Source organism: Aptenodytes forsteri, unplaced genomic scaffold (genome assembly GCF_000699145.1).
Source record: "Aptenodytes forsteri isolate BGI_AS27 unplaced genomic scaffold, ASM69914v1 Scaffold296, whole genome shotgun sequence".
Classification (NCBI taxonomy): domain Eukaryota; kingdom Metazoa; phylum Chordata; class Aves; order Sphenisciformes; family Spheniscidae; genus Aptenodytes; species Aptenodytes forsteri.
The window spans coordinates 2,700,811-2,720,260 of record NW_008796181.1 but is presented as its reverse complement, the minus strand read 5'-3'; the positions used below and the strand labels follow the sequence as shown (position 1 = coordinate 2,720,260).

General features: G+C 43.4%; 1 protein-coding gene across 2 annotated transcripts in view; it reads right to left on the bottom strand.

Moving 5' to 3' along the window:
* Positions 1-19,450, bottom strand: part of DPP6 (dipeptidyl peptidase like 6) — a 433,849-nt gene that overhangs the window by 268,484 nt on the left and 145,915 nt on the right. Inside the window, exon 1 of one of the 2 annotated variants that reach the window (XM_009287807.1) lies at positions 6,127-6,183. The exons of the other annotated variant lie outside the window; for it this stretch is intronic. Within the exon in view, the coding sequence (XP_009286082.1) occupies positions 6,127-6,183 (57 nt within the window). Of the gene's footprint in view, positions 1-6,126; positions 6,184-19,450 lie in introns of those variants that run through there. 2 annotated transcript variants of the gene reach the window in all.

Below are 19,450 nucleotides of genomic sequence, written 5' to 3'. Positions count from 1 at the left end.
AGAGGTGAGAGGTGGGGGATGCCCCATCCCTGGAAACATTCCAGGTCAGGTCGGACGGAGCAACCTGATCTAGTTGAAGATGTCCCTGCCCACAGCAGGGGGGTTGGACTAGATGACCTTTAGAGGTCCCTTCCAACCCAAACTATTCTATGATTCTGTAATGTGGTCTTGACACTTCTAAGGCCTTCTAGAAGCACTTCCATTTCAGTACTGAACACCAAAAAAGTTTTTCTGCAGCCTTCTCCTTTTGAGACTCCAGTTTTACGCCAAACGTGCTCCTTTCCATCTCTGTCTCCCCCTCCCCATTGCTTAGCTGCCTGCATTCCTCACGGCAAATTAACAGCTTGAAAAGACTGCCAGTTTGATGCAATTTCATGTTCTTGAATACAGTGTTCTCAGGAGCACTATTACGGAAATTTAATCTCTTGAGAAATAGATCAGATACCATTAACAGAATGAAACACAAATATTCTCTATTACTTCCTGGAGAAAGCCTGTGTTGGGTCTACAATAAGATATGTAATTTACAGAGTTGTTATCTAGAAAAAAAGTGTTGTCTCATATCAACAATTTTATTTTTAAAAAGTTACGCACTTAAACAACTAACACTAAACAGTTCCATTAAAACTAAAAAAACCCCTTTGTTTTCTATGCAAGTCAGAGTCGGGTTTCTCCTCTTTCCCTTCTCTTTGGCAGACACCTTCCAAAAGTGGACATTGCTCCCTGACTTCTGCACAGCTGTAATAATCAGAGCCAGAATACTGCAGCAAGTCAGCGAGAATGAGGGATTCTCACAAGCAGGGACTCACCTTTGGGATATGACAGTTTTCAACTCCAGCCAAGAATGTAGGAGCTCTGCTATCACAAGTCACTGAGAGAATACGCTAAATTAGCTCATCTCCTGGGAGACTCACTCCCACCTGTTCAACAGCTCCAGGCCAAGCTCCTTTCAGCCCACTGTTGAATCTGGGTACCGCAGAGGTATGTCACGGTGCTCCTCAATTCCTCTGCGTGGATTTTATGCCACTGGGGTGCTGCAGTGGGGAGTCTGACTGTGCCAGCTAATGGCACCATAAATCAGGGCTTTCTTGTAGCACATTCAAAGCTCAGTCTGCTTCCAAACATAAAGTTACAATGTGTAATCTCAAACCTTGCTAAGAAAACAGACAATTCAGTAGTGGCTCTTTGTGGTCTACCATACACCAGGGATGGTATTGACAAATAAAAGGGCAAAGTCTCTTCCCTATTTCAACAGATAAAATTCACAACTTATAACATGTGCCTGAACCTGCTGTACGCTACAGCCTGTTTACAGTGTGAAGGGATCCTGCACTCTTTGGAGCCAATTTGTATTGCTCACGTGATGTAAGGAGGCTGTTGTGTCACAGAGAATCAGGACTGCTGCAGTCTTTCAGATAAAGCATGTTGAACTAACCAAGACATTCAGCACCCAGGGATGATGATATCCTGGACAGCACTCAGGTGAGCACAGCAGATCTAGAATGATTTTAAGTCACACCTCACAGGAAAAAAAATGAACACGTAAGAATATCTTCAGATCCAGGAACATAGCTCACATGAAGTTACATTTATTTAACTACATCCCACCATCCCTGCTAAAGACATGCGGGGTACATCTGGTATTTTTGTTCAATTCAGAACTGCACTACTGACCAAATGTCTCAGTTGTACCCATCTACCATGCTCTAACTAACATTTTACAGTGGCCTCAGAGCACACAAACTGGTTTCCTTTTGGATGAAGCTAAATGAGAAGATGCTGTTCAACCACTAATGGACATTCACACCAGTCTGGAACTAGCTTGAAATAACCCCCTGTCCAAAATGTGTATTTGAGACCTCAATACCATCTCTCTCACCCTCATCAGGTGGATCCACACTACTTCTCAATGCGAGCACACCCAAATTTTTTAGTTTAATCTACACTGGGAATGAAGTAACAGCACAGGACTCAGCTCACAATGGTTGAGGATATTTATGACCTTGAAGGAAGACAGCAGGGCACAGAGGGATTGACATCCCTTGCTATAGAAATCCCAGAATTACCTGAATTATAACTATGTAGGGAAAAAGCCTGCATAATGTACCTAAAGTGCACCTTTTTTTTTCTTATTTGGATAAATTTACTCAAATAGAGGCACATTTCAGCATAGTGTATTAGATACTCCAACTGTACTCACTCTCCAACATACTACAGGCTATTTCTGTGAAGTACAGAGTGGCAGGGGAATGTTAGGAGCATGAAATGTTAATATTGCCATCATTTTATTCCTGAGTCTGGCCTAGATTTTCCAATTTAAATGTGTCCTCTCTCCACTTGAAAACACCTGTTATTTGGAATTCCATCTGTTCCGTAAAATTCAAAATTGATTACCTTAATGACAGCTAATAGGCAGAACTGTTCTATTGATCCGACTCCACTCCTCCACGAAGCCCACTTCAATAAAAGGCAGCCCTCAAGCTATTTTGCCTCCTTACTTAATTTTTGGTCTTTTACATGGAGCTGCATGCAAACAATCATTAACAACCTTGTCTAGGACACGTGCACATTTCGGAGCAGGATCTCGCTCCCTGTAAGTCCATGACAGTTCTTCTCTACACAGCAAAAGAAATGGGAACAATCATTTATTCTGAGTGTTCAAGTACCCAATTAACCAATCAACCCTTTAAATATGTTTTATAAAAGGTGTTCTTTGAGAATCTGTGATCCTGTTATCCTTGATATGCTGACTCATTTTTTAAAATACTTAAAAGTCTCATTTTAGCATTATGCCTATTACCACATTTTTATAAAAAACCAACCTCCTTAATTTTATGTATGACTGTAGAGCTATTTGCATTCCCAAAGGCCTTTAAAAGTAGCAAGAATTGGGCTAAACTAAGATAACAAATTTCCAGGCTCATGTTAAAACACAAGGATCTTCAGCCAGTGTAAATTGCCAAACATTGACCCAGTACTTGATCTGTTGTTGTTATTTTCTTCTCCTTTTTAACAGAAAAGTGGTTTTAATGGTATATTCACACATCCCGCTAACAATCGTCAAGACAGAGAACAAGATTCACTAGTCCTCTTGAGCCAGATCCCAAGTCTATTAGCGTCTGCAGGCTTTTCTACGGACTTCTGAGCATTGGGTCTAGCAGAAAGACAATTGTAATCATTGTACACTGCACGGTATCCAACTCCAACCATTTGAACAAGAAACCATAGCTGTGTCAAAAGCACCTAAGCGTACAGAGGCAACCGCATTCAACTTACATCTTGATCAAGCAATCACAACTTGACAGTAAGAGACAGAATTACATATCACTTACAGAATGTTTTCTGTACACGATGCCCAAAAGACTTAAAGTTCAGACTCATGAAACAGATAAGCAAGGAGATAAATGATTAAAATTCTGAATAGTTTAACCGACATGGAGGTGAGCAACATTGTTTATCAGAAAGAAACTGTATAGAAATATTTTTAATTAACAAAGGGAAGAAAGGGATGCTTATTGCCTGGCTTCAAGCAGGTAAGGCAGCACATTGCTTATCTCCACATCCCAATCATTTCCTAATTACTATATTTTTTTTAAATCTCAAGACAGAGCATCCCTTCATTTGCATATAGACACATGGGTCTGAATTAGATTTTTAAACTTACGCCTGCAAAGCTTCTGCAGATCTTTTCAAACTTTCCCTACTCTGTTCCTGCAGTGTCTTTTCGTGCCCAGTTTCTGTTTGGGTTAGCATGATAGGACACAGCATAGACTTAAGCCAACTGTGTCACTTGCCTGCTTCTGCATCCAGGGGATGTCACAGCAAGGAATACAGAAAAGGGACGGTCACAATCTCTTACAACAGCAGCAGCTGCTTCTGAAAAAGACTCAGTCCTCTGCAGACAGACTAGCACTTTGCCTTCAATTTTCTCCCAGTTACAATTTTCGGTTTCTTGATCAGTTTTAAGCAAGGAAAAAACCTAAGCAATTCTTGATATGCACTAGCCTGGAATAGAATTTCAGCTGGAAATAGAAGTTGGACAGAGCCTTTCTTCAGTTATGAACTGTTTTAAATAAAGTAAGGGTTTAGAACTGCATTTGGTGTTAAAAGATAAAAGTGCACTCAAATCAATAGTCACAGATTGGATTCGACCCCCCACTGCTAAGCCATTTTACTAATAATGTATTGTGAAAACAACAACAAAAAAATTATGGGAGTGAGCAAAGTTGCTTACAGACTCAAACATTAATATTCATCAAGATCATTGATATTTATATATGCCTGATATTTCTATTTCATGCTTACACTAGGGCAGAGCTGAGAGAGCATGTACCTTCAGAATATTTAAGTGTACCATATAGGTATAATTGCAACTCAATCAGTTATAGAATATATTCAACCAAGACGCTGCATAATACTAAAGATCTATTCTGGGCATTTTATACTTCATAAGGGAAGAGAGAAATAGCAAAGACATGGCATGCCAGTAGCAAAATGGCATTAGGCAGGCAACACTACTTGAAACAAAACCACTGCTCCTTTATAAAAGGCAACCAACTTATACTTCTTGACTTATAAAACCCCAACACTTGTACACAGCTCTAAGAAGGAGGAGGGGACAGCCCCACAGCTCTCTCTGTTCAGAAAAGACACTTATACATAAACCCCAGGAACACAGCTAGACTAATTTTAATCTGCAGCAAACAGTGACAAAAATACATATTCCAAAAGCAATGGACAGAGAAGCAGAGAAGCCCGACAGATGTAAGGTTAGATGAAGGCACAGTTTCTTTATCCTCAGTATCAAAGTTGTTTTCTTCTTGTTTTAACTAAAACATTGAGCCTGTTTTGGCCATTAGTAAAATGTCACCCTGAAAATGCAGATTATATGATGCTACTTGTGGTGCCTTCCCATGCTTTTCCCTTCCCGAATTTCCTAAAATAAAGCACCAAGGAAAAAAAAAGAAAAACAACGTGCGAGGCGCTCAGCCTATCAAGCCAGGAAGAACTATTTTAAGAATTAATTTGTGCCCTGAGAGATCTGTTTAAATTATCCTCCCGTGCTGTCCTAACCGAAGACTAAAGCAGTGAACTTCCAATGTCTTAAGGAGACGATGAAAATCGAAGAACTGGAGCGTACGGGCTCCTCCGCGGTCCCCCCAGGCACGGGGCTGAGCGTGGGGAGGGGAAGCTGGTGCCGAGGAGGATGGAGCTGCTGATCTGCCAGTGCGCCAGGAGCCCACGAACCTTTTCCATCCTCAGCTGGGGCTCAGAGATCGCAACCAGACTTTCCCTTCTGCCACCACTTCTTAACTATGCCTATCCTTTACAGCTGAGGGTATGTCCCCTTTTTCTGCCACCCGCTGCTTTTTTGACAGGGAAAGTTTCTACTTCATTTTGTCCTGGTAAGTGCAGTCAGATAGGAATACCCTCTAAAAAACAGGCATGGCAGAGAAAATTAAGTCTTTAACTTTCTGCCTCTATAGAAACACATATGCACCTACCAAGAGAAAGAAAATGAATCAAGTTCAGCTATGGTGTGAGCACTGCAATTTTCCCCAAAGTCAATGTGAGTTATACCTACTTACAGCTGCTTTTTGCCTCCCCCCCCATCACTGCTTGCAGACGCACAGCCTGAGCTCACGTACTCTGAAGTGCCCCTCCAAGAAAATGTCAGTCAAAAAAAAACCACTGAAAGTGCATGACAAAGTAAGAAACTGAAACCCACTTTTGCAATTTTATATCCATCTGCAGAGGGGCTGTCAAAAAGCCTCACCCCCTTCCTCCAGTGAGAAGGGGCCTCCATCCCAACATCCTGTCCCCCCCACCACGCACGAAAGGAACAAGTTACAGAACAAACCTCTGCAGCCTTCAGCAAGAGGCACAGGCTGTTAAAAATAGCACAATTTCAGCTTCCCCCCCCCCCCAGCCTCCACACACACTGAGAAAGCAGACCTTGAACCCAGCTACACAGTACTTTCCTCCCCACTGACTGTGGTGACTCAGTTGACAATTTTAGGAATGCAAACCAAGAAGATTAAAAATAATAATAATAATCATACAAGAAACACAGAGCTATACAATGCAAATCTGTATTTGTTTGAAATTGAGGAAAATAAGCATTACCTGTTCTTGTTGTTGGGCTTGTTTCCCTGATGCATTTTGCTCCTTGGCTGTAGTCATGCTCACCTATTTGTGCCCACTGCAGTGGCAAACAGGATTTTACAGTGTGTGTGCGTGTGTGTGTAAGCTTGTCTGTGTGTGTGTTCAGACATGCACGCACACACACACGCACACAAAGACTAAAGGGATGAGTAACTAGTCCATCACTTAATCACCAGCTGAGAAATTTCCCACCCCCACAAAACCCCTCCCCCCCCCCCCCAGCCTCCACACACACTGAGAAAGCAGACCTTGAACCCAGCTACACAGTACTTTCCTCCTGCCACTGACTGGTGACTCAGTTGACAATTTTAGGAATGCAAACCAAGAAGATTAAAAATAATAATAATAATCATACAAGAAACACAGAGCTATACAATGCAAATCTGTATTTGTTTGAAATTGAGGAAAATAAGCATTACCTGTTCTTGTTGTTGGGCTTGTTTCCCTGATGCATTTTGCTCCTTGGCTGTAGTCATGCTCACCTATTTGTGCCCACTGCAGTGGCAAACAGGATTTTACAGTGTGTGTGCGTGTGTGTGTAAGCTTGTCTGTGTGTGTGTTCAGACATGCACGCACACACACACGCACACAAAGACTAAAGGGATGAGTAACTAGTCCATCACTTAATCACCAGCTGAGAAATTTCCCACCCCCACAAAAAGAAATAAATAAAAATGCAATGTAAAAAAGCACTAGTCTAGCTGTCTTCCCCCTTGAGCCTCTAAATTAAAAGCAGAAGCAGGAGCAGAGAGAAGGATGCTGTGGGGGCTTCTTCAATTAGCAACAGCCTCTGCAATCGTCACAGAAACAATGATAACTGCTTGGCAACCAGCAACTGGCAGCTCGGAGCCGGGAGGCAGCGATGTGGTCCTCGCTCCCCACCTCCACGGCGGCAGTCCGTGCGTTGCGCATGCACCGGCCGCCTCGTAGCACAATGTGCCGCTCACTGGCGATGTGCAGAGCCGGGGCTCGGCAGTCATCTCCCCTCCCGCAGCCGGGGGAAAGGGGCTGCAGGCACCTGGCGCTCAGGAATTAAATTCCGCATTCCCTGCGATGCTGGCAACGGGAGTCCCGTGGATGCGGAGTTTCTGGCAGACTCACTCTTGTCTTCTCCCCACTTGCAGATGTTTCAATGCCCTGGCAGGCTCTGGCTATGAAGGAAAGCTGTGCCAAGGTTAGACTCTGCCCCGCTGCCAGGGCAGTTTTGGAGGATGCAGTGTCCATTCCCAGGAAAGCAGGTTCCCACCGATGGGATGCAGAGAGCACCAACGCTCCCAGGGAGCTGCTTGCCTCACTGCCAAAGGGTGGCACGTTCACCAGGGTAAAACATGCCCCCAGCTTCCCCCGGCCCTCTCCATGTCCCTGATGTGACGGGGGCCACTTTGCATTTCTGATATCGTGGCTGCCTCCTGCGCACTTGCAGCTGCCATGTAGGTCACATTGCAGGGTGACACACCAGCATGCAGTGCCTGCTCCACTCCGCGCTGCCATAGCTCGCTCCCTGCAGACTCCCTGCCATAACAGAGATCTCTCCAACACGGTGGAGCTGTCAAACAAGCCTTCCTAGCCCACTCAGCCACCTTGCTGTCAGCACGGGGTGACATGGGGTGTGCCTGAGCATGAGGCATAAAGCAAGTACCGCTCTCCAGTAACCCTCAGGGGACCTTAAAGAGTTGGACAAAACTTAGAGCAGCATGAAGGTGGTTCAATATTTGCTCAGGACTGACGCAAGCCCTAGCTCACCTCAATGTCAGGTGACATGAAACTGCCATGTTGCTGCTTTTTGCCTCCTCACCTCCTTCCCAGTGCACCCAACGTACTGGGCTGGATCGAGCCCAGAACTCGCCTCTGTGCTGTAGTGCTGTAGAAAAGCTAAATGTTTTCTCACTCACGTGATAGTGGGATCTCTGCTGAGTCTGCAGATAACCAGCTAAGGAAAGAAGGGAACATCAGAGTATTGATCTGACAAGGAAGTGATTATGCCCCATTTCATCCTCAACTATACAGGACAGATTTATTATACAAAGTCACATCCACCAGGAACACAACTCTGCTGGAGGCAATCTCTTCCTACACCCAGGATAAATTTGATCCTTGGTTCAGGGACAGATCAACGGCAGGCCAAGTTTTCCTAGAGATGATCTACTAGCCACCACTCAGACCTTCTAAGTAGTTCTGCATTTTCACCATAACATATCACATCAGTTCACAGAAACGATGACATAAAAGATCTGCAACACAGAATTGTGCTGGTAGGAAACTGGACAACCTTGCCTGGTCCCAGGCGCCAGGATCCAGGCAACAGCTCATTAAAAAAGTGAATAGCACCTCTCTAACAAGAAGCAATAATTTACATTTAAATCTAACAGCCTGTGTCAACCTCTTGCTGGGTTATACTATGACACAGTCCCAGCTTACACTGCAATTTCATCTCCTTAGTCCCAATAGTTTTAGTCACAATATTTTGTAGATGTTTATAGTGAGGTTATTCTTGCTCATACTTTTTTCCCTAGCCATCAGAACAGAATTGCTTTCAAGGTCTTGTATAAGTGGATCAGTCTGAATTTTCCAATTGGCTTGGTCTGTTTTTCTACCTGTTGTGGGTAGTGATGAAGGCTTGATTTACACCACACTTTTGCTGAAAAGGAATTCAAACTAAACAAAACTGTATTTTGGGTTTTATTACTTCCTTACAATATATCCTGGAAATTTCTGCAAAACGGATCCCTCTTGCTATATAGACCATTCACTGTGTCCCTGACCCCTCAGTACCTACACTGGCAATCCCTGAACCTAACTGCACTTTTATTGAAAATAAGTATATTTGTACCTGTCTGTTTACCCTTGTATGCCCTCCCCATGCATATTCAATTCTTTCATGGTGAACAATTTAAGACACACAGTTGTCAGTAGCTCTGGAAATGGCCACTCTTCCTTACAGTGTAGATTTTTCCCAAAAGTTTGTTGTTGGATACATAAGAAGTTATTCATGCTAATCAGTCCAGCAGTTAGCTATGCAAATGCATATGGTTTAGCCTCATTACATAGGTGCATTATGATGCTGACTGTTCTCACTGCACCTCCCAGTGTTTTGGCACGGTTACCCTGATGTTATTGAAATGCCCGGTGGTACCTCTCTGTCACCCCTGACCTGTGCGGGGGGGGTTCATCCCCTCAGATGGCCATGAGCTGCTGCTCACTGCCAGGAGGATGTGGAAGCAGGGCACAGTCACGTCCTCCAGCTCTCTGCCACCATCCTTCCTTGATCAAAGGGGTTCAAGAGGTTGCCAAACACCTCCTGGGGAGACGCTAGAGGGGGAAGCAGTGGCCATTGCCATTCAGAAATACTCATTATTAACAGGCACAGGATAATCTGCTCACATATTAGCAGGACTGAGGCCATCCATCCTGACCTCTGTGCTATGTTAGGGTACCAACTTTATTGCTTGGCTGAGTCATCACTTATGAAAGATTAATACATCCCTATCACAGGACAAGAATCAGTATCTGCCAACCTCAGCAGCTGCCCAGGCAGAAGGATTTATACAGACAGTCCCACTTAGGGCATTGCAGGAGGCACTGGCAGATAAGGACCCTGGGAATATGACCTTGCCATCCATCCCACCCCACAGCATCCCAGCTGATCACAGGGATACAGGCAGCACATTTTTCCTCCCCGCCAGGTTTGAAGAGGCATCAGGCTGTTCACCCCCTACCACCCATCATTTGCAACAGGTTTGTCTCCACTGGCTGGTTGGGCTACGCGCAGGGTCTATCTCCAGGCTCACTCCCTGCCACACAAGCTGCACTCCCATGATGAGTGTCCTCCATTAATCCATGTAGTCCACACCATGCCACCACTGGGAGAGCTCAGGAACACTGCTATGAGCACAGACAGACAGCTCTCCCTGTTAACCAAGACGCATGTTCAAAATGCCAACTACAATCACATGAATGGCATCCCCACACTTGACATCAATTAGCTCCTCCAGCACCATGGCAGGACAGAGTCATTTCCCTCCCATCAGGAGAAGAACCAGTGACAGGTGAAAGGACCTGTTCCCAGCTTCTCAACTCATCTTCACCCAGAGTGCTCATTTCAACAAAACCACTCAGCGCTGCAGTAAGACAGATAATTTTTAATTACCTTGTAACAAATTAGTCACACATGTCCTAGAGCCTTTCCTGTTAGAAGGGAAGTGCTTCATTCCACTGAGACTGACAGGAACAGGACTGTCGTCTGGGATCATTCTCAAAATACTCCCAGGAGTTCCTGGAGACCATCTCCGTCACCACCACAAAGCTCCCTCATGCTCAAAGATTGTTGCAAACCTTGCATGTTGCAAATGGAAAATAATGCTGCAATGGCTCTGGAAGACAAGGTGGACTAAACCCTTAAAAAGTCATCACCATGAAGACCTATGAAGTCTTAGGAGCTAAAGCACAATAACCATTGTTTATGACCATGCATTACAGCAACGCATACTAGGTTTTTATTGCTCCCAAAGATTCTCAAGCAGATCAGTTTACTAAGAGCATCCTTGATCCTGCCCCTCCATGTAGGTAGAGGTCTCTGCTGCCCATGGATGCAGAGAAGCCCCTTCATGGGGGGGAAGCAGCAATGGGCTCTCAGGAGTCAGTGCAGAGCATTCCCATCCCCTGCGTGTTACAGAGGCCAGATTCAACAGCAACCCTCCAGCTGCACGCATCTGTTCAAGGGAGTATAGACTAAGCAAGGGCAGTAATAAGCCTGCAGCAGCAGCGGGTATAGTTATTGGATGCAGAACCCTTCTGCTCCTTTGAAACCTGGGGTTCTGGCTGTACCACACTGGGCTATTTATTCCCCCTCATTACCACACCAAGGAAGTTGAAACCAGTGGGCAGAGTGGGTAGAAAAGAATTCTACTTGATTAACTATACCTTTGCACAGTCTGCTAATGTTCTCCCCCTGCCAGATAAAGACCAAATACCATGGAGAGCTGTGTACCTGAAATTTTTAGTGAGTCTAAACCATTAGTACCTGGGGTGTGGTAATGTGGTACCTCCAGAAGAACACACCACATGATCTGCTTTTGTACAGCCAGTCCCTCTGAGCTTCACGCTTGCTACCAGTTCCCATTGGTTTGGCTGGCTTGCTTTCAGTTTGGGGAGGACATGTGGCCCAGGAAAGCACGTACACCGGCAATCTGTGACAACAGGAAAACCTACTCACAGGGGGGTTACAAAGGAAAAGTCCTAAGGGTACAGTTTTTAGGATACAGTGTTATGGAGGTAGTAGACGTTAGTAAGATAACTCAGGAAGAGAGTCTGCCAGGACAGACATCCACTGTAAAAAAGGTGAGATGAGCTTGTAAAAATGTTGTAGCCATGGATTTTAGCATTCAGTCATTTGAAAGGTGATTGATGTAGCTTGGATCAAAACAAGCCCAAAGGATGCAAGGGGAGCAGTGCTCAGTATGCATCGGTGCTTCTTTCCATGGGGGGAGACAGCAGGGTGAGGACACAAGGATGACAGCTCTTGGCAGCTCCTGCAGCAACTGTCTGAGAAGAAGGTCTACCTAACCCATGCTCTTCCAAGACCAGTAGCATACTCCTGGAGAAAGAAATTCATTTAATTTCCAAGGCTGATTTAATACATCTGCAGCTGCCCTATTTCTCCACCATTCCAGCTTTCCTAGAGAATTTCAAAGAGTGAGGAACAAGAGGGAAGGGTCTGTACAAAGCAGGCTGTTCATGGCATCATCATGGTCCTGCAGATGTGCCAAGGCACACTGGTGACGAATTCACTCTCCCCAGTCCCAGTGCCAACATCTCACCCACACAAAAAGCAATGACACAACCCCTCTTCATTCTGGACCTCTATAGCCCAGATGCAGTGAGTCGGAGGGATCTGTGCTCCTCCACTGCAGATCCTTCGGAGGTCAAGCGCTCCTCATATAGGGGATGCCAGAGCAGACAGAGAGCTGTAAAACCATGAGGGTTGCAAGGTTAAAAACTGTCTTTACGGGAGTTTATGCTTTTAGATGTTGCAAAAGCAGCCAGACATCCTGGCTGTTCATTCTGGAGGTCTCTGTTCTGTGCTCATCTGAATAGGCTTTGGAGAGGGAGAATTTAATTTTGTTTTGTTCTGAAAGCACAATTTGTGCCCTGCCCCTCTCCAAGAATGTGACAACACTAATATCACATTATTGCACAGCAATGTCCCCAGTTGGAATTGGGAATTGGAAACACTTAGATGGTAGATCAGCTGACATCAGCTCTACTTCTACAAAGGCTGCAGAGCATCTCTATTGCTTACACACCATCCCCAGAGCTGCTTCTCAACCTTGTTCCTATTAGAAGACCACAAAACCACTTAATCTTGTTCCAAATGAATCCCTATCTTTTGGCAAGACTTAGCTTGTTAAAGGGAATCCCAAAAAATTATTTTTTTATAAAGGGGGAAAAAGCTTTGGCCTTTAAAGATATGTATTAATTAGCTTTATCTTGCACTAGCCTTGCTACTGTCACCCCTCTCTGGTTGTCTCCAATATGTTGGTTCTGCCAAGGGTTAGCCACGTGGGAGTCTCTATGTCCAGACGAATTTTCAGAGGCTCCACTGAGGAACTCTGTGGCCTGGGGATCCACTCGGATGATTTTCCATATTTCAAAGGTTCTCTGAACATGCTAGAGGCAATAATAGATTATGAATATAGTTACAGATAAAAATGTATCACATTTCCATTACCCATGACCAAGATCATTGAGAAAGCAATTTGGTGTGGTATTTTCATTTAACAGATCAAATCCAGTTTATTTAGTCAATGCCATTAATTAGTTATTTGCACGAGTATCTGTTCCTACAGGGGATACACTTCAAAATGTTCCTACAAGCTGGGGAACTCCTGCTATCTGAGACAGCAGATAAGTGCAGCGGAGGACACAGACAATGGGCATTGCAAGAACGACTTGTGGATCTGTATAACAGTCCCATGGTGTTGCTACTATTTGTGCATCACTTAGTGAAGCCTCACTAAGTGGCTTTTTTTTCTTTTTAACTTGAGCATGAGAAGGTGGTTTAAAATGATTATAATAGTTTTATTTGAAGCACTATATTCTGCCACTTCCCGTTTCTCGCTGCTGCTCCAAGTTCCAGGACCCCACAGTTCATGGTAAACAAATAAGACAACACTGGGATGCAAGCTGTGAAGAAGTCTGCTCGCTTGTGCGCAGCTTGGAGCTGTTTTGCATAGCACTTTCCTGCCTAAACTGGAGCGTGACTCTGGGGAACACAGCAGGTGCTTGTGCCCTTCTTACTTCTGGATTATGTATCCACTTCGGTTTTCTTACCCTAAAGATCAAGCGTGTGTACTGATAGTCAGGCTTTCCTGTTTAAGTGGGTTATATTTTTCAAAAACATTACTTTTGATCCACTGTGGGGTTATTTTTTGAGTCAGCATATATATTTTAGTACATCATTCCAGCCTCAAAGGCACATGATTAGCAGTGCCATAGTTGTTTGGCATTGTGTTATCGCTGCAAGGAATACGGACCGTACCGCTGGCTTTTTTCTTCCCCTCTGCCTGTTCCTGCTGGTGTGACCTTGGCAACTCTAATGCAACAGATGCCTCTTTCTCGCTTGTTTATCTGTGCGAGAGAGACCTCTGAGGCCCCAACTTCAGTGCCAGCTGTGAATCGTCTCCAATTTGCTTTTTCAAAGTTTGCCTCCTCACAGTCTGGCTTAGTATTTCTGTTCCCCGTGATCTCAGGGATCAATCTTCACTGACACTTCTCCCCCCTCCCCACCCCGGGTCATTTCTGCGTAGCAGCTGAATTGCTTCCTCATTGATTCAGTATGGGCTCTTTTTGACTGTTGTTTTAGGAGTGGAAGGATTTATTTCTTTGCTCCCTACTTTTTTTTCTCTTTAAACATAAGTTTTACAGAATATCCACAATATAGATTTCGTAACTCAAATATCCAGGTCAGAAAACATGAAAGAGACCACCAGTGATGAGAAAACAGAGATAACAAAATAACCCCCCCAAATTACTGTCGAACAGAGAATCCCCATCTTCAAAACAGCTGCAAACATATTAGGCTATTTAGCAGCCTACTGCTTGGAAAAGGGAGAGTCTCATCTTCATTTTTAGCTGCAACAGTGATTTATAGGATGAATAAATGATCTGCATATAAGATGATGACTGGTTTAAATGTAAATGTTGTGAAAGACTTCTTATGTAAGCACATACAATTGCCTGAGAGATCCTCGTACATAAAAGCCACAGCTGGAGCAAGTGGCTTTTTAAGCATTTGTTTTATGAAGTACACTTTTCATTGCAATGGTTGTTATTTTTCATTTACTTTTATATCAGCTTTAACCAAAAAAAAGAAAAAAATACTTGAAGTTACAACACGATCTGTACACTTTCAATAGTGAGGTTATGCAAAATACTGACACCGTTAAAGCAGCTAGATGCACATAACATACATTCATCTTAACGATGTCATATTTAGTTGGAAGTTATAACACCACAACTGATGAGGTCTCACAAGTGATGCAGGCATAAGGACCTAATCTCCTCAGTTTCTGAAGGTAAAACCTGACGGGTGGCTGCATCATATCCTGTAGGCTGGGCAGGGCTGAGCCCGGCTTTACACAGTGGAGAGGATCTCCTTGGGACTGCTACTACCTGTAGCAAAGGGTGCCACCATTGGACCCTGATGAGCGGTGACCCATTGAACACCATGGTAGCCTCATGATAACTTCTCACAAATGTTCCTGAACAACACCAAGACGGGCAAAGGTGTCAGCTCTGCCACCTGCACTAGTATTTTCACTGGAGTTTACTGCCTCCCCAAAATGCTCACCGGAGCTGGATGGCTTGTGGTAGTTGCCTACGCTCCCTGCCTTCAATTACTGATGGGGGCCTGTGATGGCTGCAAGTGTTTGTATACTAGTTTCTTCTCAAGTGTTTCTAGATTCTTGGGATGAAATCTGTTATAGGAAACATACGTTGCTGCATTCCTACTAGCTCTATGGTAGATATGGGTATATGGTAGATTTGGGCTTTCCCACCAGCCCAAAATAGCCTTTTCAAGAGTCTGAACAATGAAAACACTGCAGACACTTGTCTTCTCTAAAAAAGGCACAAAGGCATGCAAGGCCCTTCCTGTCTGCTTCACGTCTTTATTTATGGAGAAGGCAAAACCAAAATATCTTCAGATTCCTTTACTCAGGTCTTTGAAGGCATAAGGAAAAGGCAGAAAACAACACTTGGGCATAACTCTGCTTCCGTAGTTGGATGAAACAAATGGTGCACAGATTTATGTCAATTCACTCACTTTCCCCCTCTGTGCCCCAGTACCCCCCCAGCACTCACCCTTCTGGGTTGCAGGTCTTGCACAGTACGTGTACTAAAGCAGAGGACAGCTAAAACTTGTTACCGGTATTTTGAATGCCCTCTAGTGGAAATGCTATTTATGGAAAATGGGCCAACTGGAAAAGCCTACCCAGCACCCCTAACACAGAGGTAAAGGTATGTCTTTATTAAAAAAGAGAAAGAAGGGGATAAACAGAGTTGACTTACTACCAGTACAACTTCAATAGTCTGCTTTCCTTGTGATGAAGCAAACAGAAACCAGAACAATGCCTTGCTCTAATTTTTAAAAATTGACCAGCAGTTTTGATGTGCCACTTGGAGCACCTTTGAAAGGTTTCATTTGCAGCAGATGAGAGGTGCTTTTCGAAAGTGTGCTAGCACTGTGTCTTTGTTTTAGCTGCCTCAGTGGGGTACTCTTCAATTCTGAGAATACTGCACCAAACCAGATTCCCAACTCACTTGAAACCAGATGACACAGTAAAGAAAGTGGAAATCTTACTGCATGATGTGCAAACACATACAATACATAACTGCCTGAATACAAACTCAAATAGCATAAGTAATTCAAGTAGTGTAGCAGCAAGGTCCTGTTCCCATTCATTTATTTCATGTGCTTGTAACACAAGAGAATTGCTGCAGAAGGGATGCATAAGTTCTATACATATCCTATACATCTTACTGAGATCTTCTGGAGAACAGTAGGGCTCTGAGCACAGCATAAGACCTCTAAAAGGGGATAAGACATCCTTTACTTAGCATTGATAATGTTCATTAATTACAGAGACATAGCAGGTATTCAGCAATGCCGCCTCGGGCACTCAGGCAGAGCTGGAGCAAGGGCAGCTTGCACAGCGCCTGATGTGCTGCAAGCAGAGGAGGTGTGAAAGCCCTCACATCTCTACTTGAAATGACAAAGAGTATCTCGACTTTGCCCCCTCCTGTCCCTACTGGAAGCAAGAAGAAGGCTTTAAAAGACTGCGACTGTCAGCGGCACGAGAGCAGCAGCAGCAGAGGTGGGATGTCCAAAATGTGCAGGGAGCATAAAAAGTCTCTTTCCAGGGTTCAAGACTACTCCCTGTGTCTTGCCATCTGAAATGTTTGTTCCTTTGAGGTCTAACAGCCAGGCAGAGGAAGGGTGAAGCAGTAAGAGTAAGTGGCAGTGATTTGGGCACATGTAATTGCTCTGGATGTCTAAGTGCTGCCATAGGGTCCCAGGAGTGGTGAGCAGCATTCATTAAGGGACTGAGGACCTCTGCTTAACACACAGTGACTCAATATGACTTTGAGATTGTCCCGCTACAGTTTGCAGGGCTTCACTCTTTTTTGTGAATATGAATAAAATATATTACAGCCTCCCCAAAACATTACACAGATACTTACTGTGATGTACTTAATCATACCTTCCCCCACACAACCCAAAGCAACAAATGCATCCTTTCTATAGTACTCACAGGTGAGTTTGTCTCCAACAACACAGTTTTCACCATATTATTGTTTGATATGGTATCTGTGACCTTTCCATTTTACCATATTCTGAAGACAGTGAAGAAGAAATAATGACACAAACATTTCAAAGTAGCCTACAGCTGAATAAATGAGCACGTCTCTGAATTATTCAATTCAAAAAAAAAAAAAAAAAAAAAAAAAAAAATAAAAAAAATCTTTAATTTCCTTTAGTTTAGAAAATAGCACAACGATGGGAATTTGAGATATCTGGAGACTAATAGAAATTTCCATAACATTGCTACGCAACTCTTACAAATCCTAGGAGCTAAAAAAAAGCTATGCAAGGATGTGTGTTTTTCCCCCCAAACATACATCCCTTAGGAAACCATGCAAGCATGAAATTTGAGCTTGAGTGTGATAAAGTGTACCAGGCAGAACCATGTGCTTGTCACAAATAAGTCATGCACGTCTCATTCATATACCTCAGAGATCTATGTACGTAATTACACATATGTAACATGCCCATCATATGTATACATATAAAAATCAGAGCACATGTACATCACAGATACAAATGGCATGTGTGATTGCCTTCATATGCTGTAGTACAACAATGCCCGCAGAGACAAAAGCTGAGCCCACTCCTGCTTCCAGCTGTCAGCCAAACCTTCTGTTATCCCAACCTATGGCCTAGTTACAAGAAGAGGTGAAGAAGGACTTAAAACCTGCTGGCTAAACGTCAGCAGTAGGAGGCAATAGCAGATCAATAACGTGCTCAGATCAGGCTTTGTTGTAAACAATGTGTTCTGGAAAGCCCTGGGTCGTTGCCCAGCTCCACCTGTGAAATATCTGCAACTGCAATGTGTTGCATTTGGAAAGCTTATAAAGTCTCACCTTCATACATGAACTCACACTGGAAAAAAGAAGTTGCAACACCCATCGCTGCATGCTCTGTTGAGCAGACCAGAGCTTTTATAACAAGAAGGGGCAGATTTCATCACACCCGAGAACACTATCAGCAAATATTACCCAAAGACAGTCTTTTGGACATATTTTCCGGGGATAATAAGGCAGCTAAGGGCTTATATTTATTCATGGAATCAGCAGTCTTTTCATTTCTATTGTTCTTCTCTATAGAGCAAGACCTGCTGGTGTGGTAAGTGGCTGCAGAATGGGACATTTAGAGGCTTAAGCTGCAAGAGCCTGGAATAGTGGAAACAGAAGTTGGCCAGTGGAAAAAAAAATCAATTCCATCTGCCTTATAAAGCAATCCAGAGCACTGAATAGTTGGTTAACTGCTTTTCACCTTGTGTTGTAGTTTGGTGATACCAGAACAAGCAACAGCTACTCTGAAAGGATTAATACGAGGAGAAAGCATAATAGATTGATGGGAAAAGTATACACATTCATGCTTGCCCGTAAATCTGAGCTCAGCATGAAAGGGAAACTATTGTACAAAGCTTTAACGGGCAGGATTCTTCAGCAGTACTTTGCCTGATTGCTTTACCCCTTCCAATATTCAAAGAAAAGTCAAAGTAAATGGGAAAACTCTAAGCAACAGACCAGGCTTTTAATTATGTCCAGAAATGAAGTCAAGAGACAAGCTTTCCAAAACAGATTAATCTATTTTCAATATTTTTTCCCCTTCATAGATGCCAGAGACAGGCTGCATGTGATTAAAAGTTACAAAAATAGCAAAATAGTCAGCTGTAGTCTTGAAAGGATGCTTTAATTTGGTATTTTCTTCAAACTGATTTCACTTCTGATAGTACTGGCAGCAGAATGACATACACCTGATTCAATAGTTCATCTTACCAGTTAGGTAGTAGCCTGAGATTGTTGGTTTACCCATGTGGTAGTTGCAGAAGGCAAATAAATACTCATTTATAGTCCATCCAGCATTACATTTTAATGCTTTCTTATCAACTGGTCCATTAGTTTGACCTTAATTGTAATAAAAACGAACTCCTTTGTATCTCATTGCTAAATAAACTCTGCAGTATCATTACCTTTGGTACAGATATATTCTTTAGCAACATGGTTAGAGGATTCAAGCAGTTCCCTTAGAGAAACCTTCCTTAAACATTTAATTTTCTCCCCAGTAAGAGTATGGCATGTTAACAGAAGTTAACACAAACACAGATGGTAGAATAAATTCTTATGATGCATGAAGGCCTTTGCTGAAAGAGTGGAGCCCACACTGCGTTGTGGAGCATGGTACCAGAACACTTCTTCACTTTGACTTTCCTTCCATGAGGAAAAAGGGGTAGTTAATTTACCTGGGACGAATCCTTTTCTGGGAGACAGAAACTTAAGTATATTCATCAGATTTTGCACTCCAAATGAGGTGTAAGATTCTATAATCAAAGATACTTGTTTGCTTTAAAAGGCTGATAGAACTTCCATCCTGGCAAAATCCTATGCATCTTCTTCTCCCAGGCACTAAAGCTCCTTGACATTATTCTGGCTCTGTAAAGTG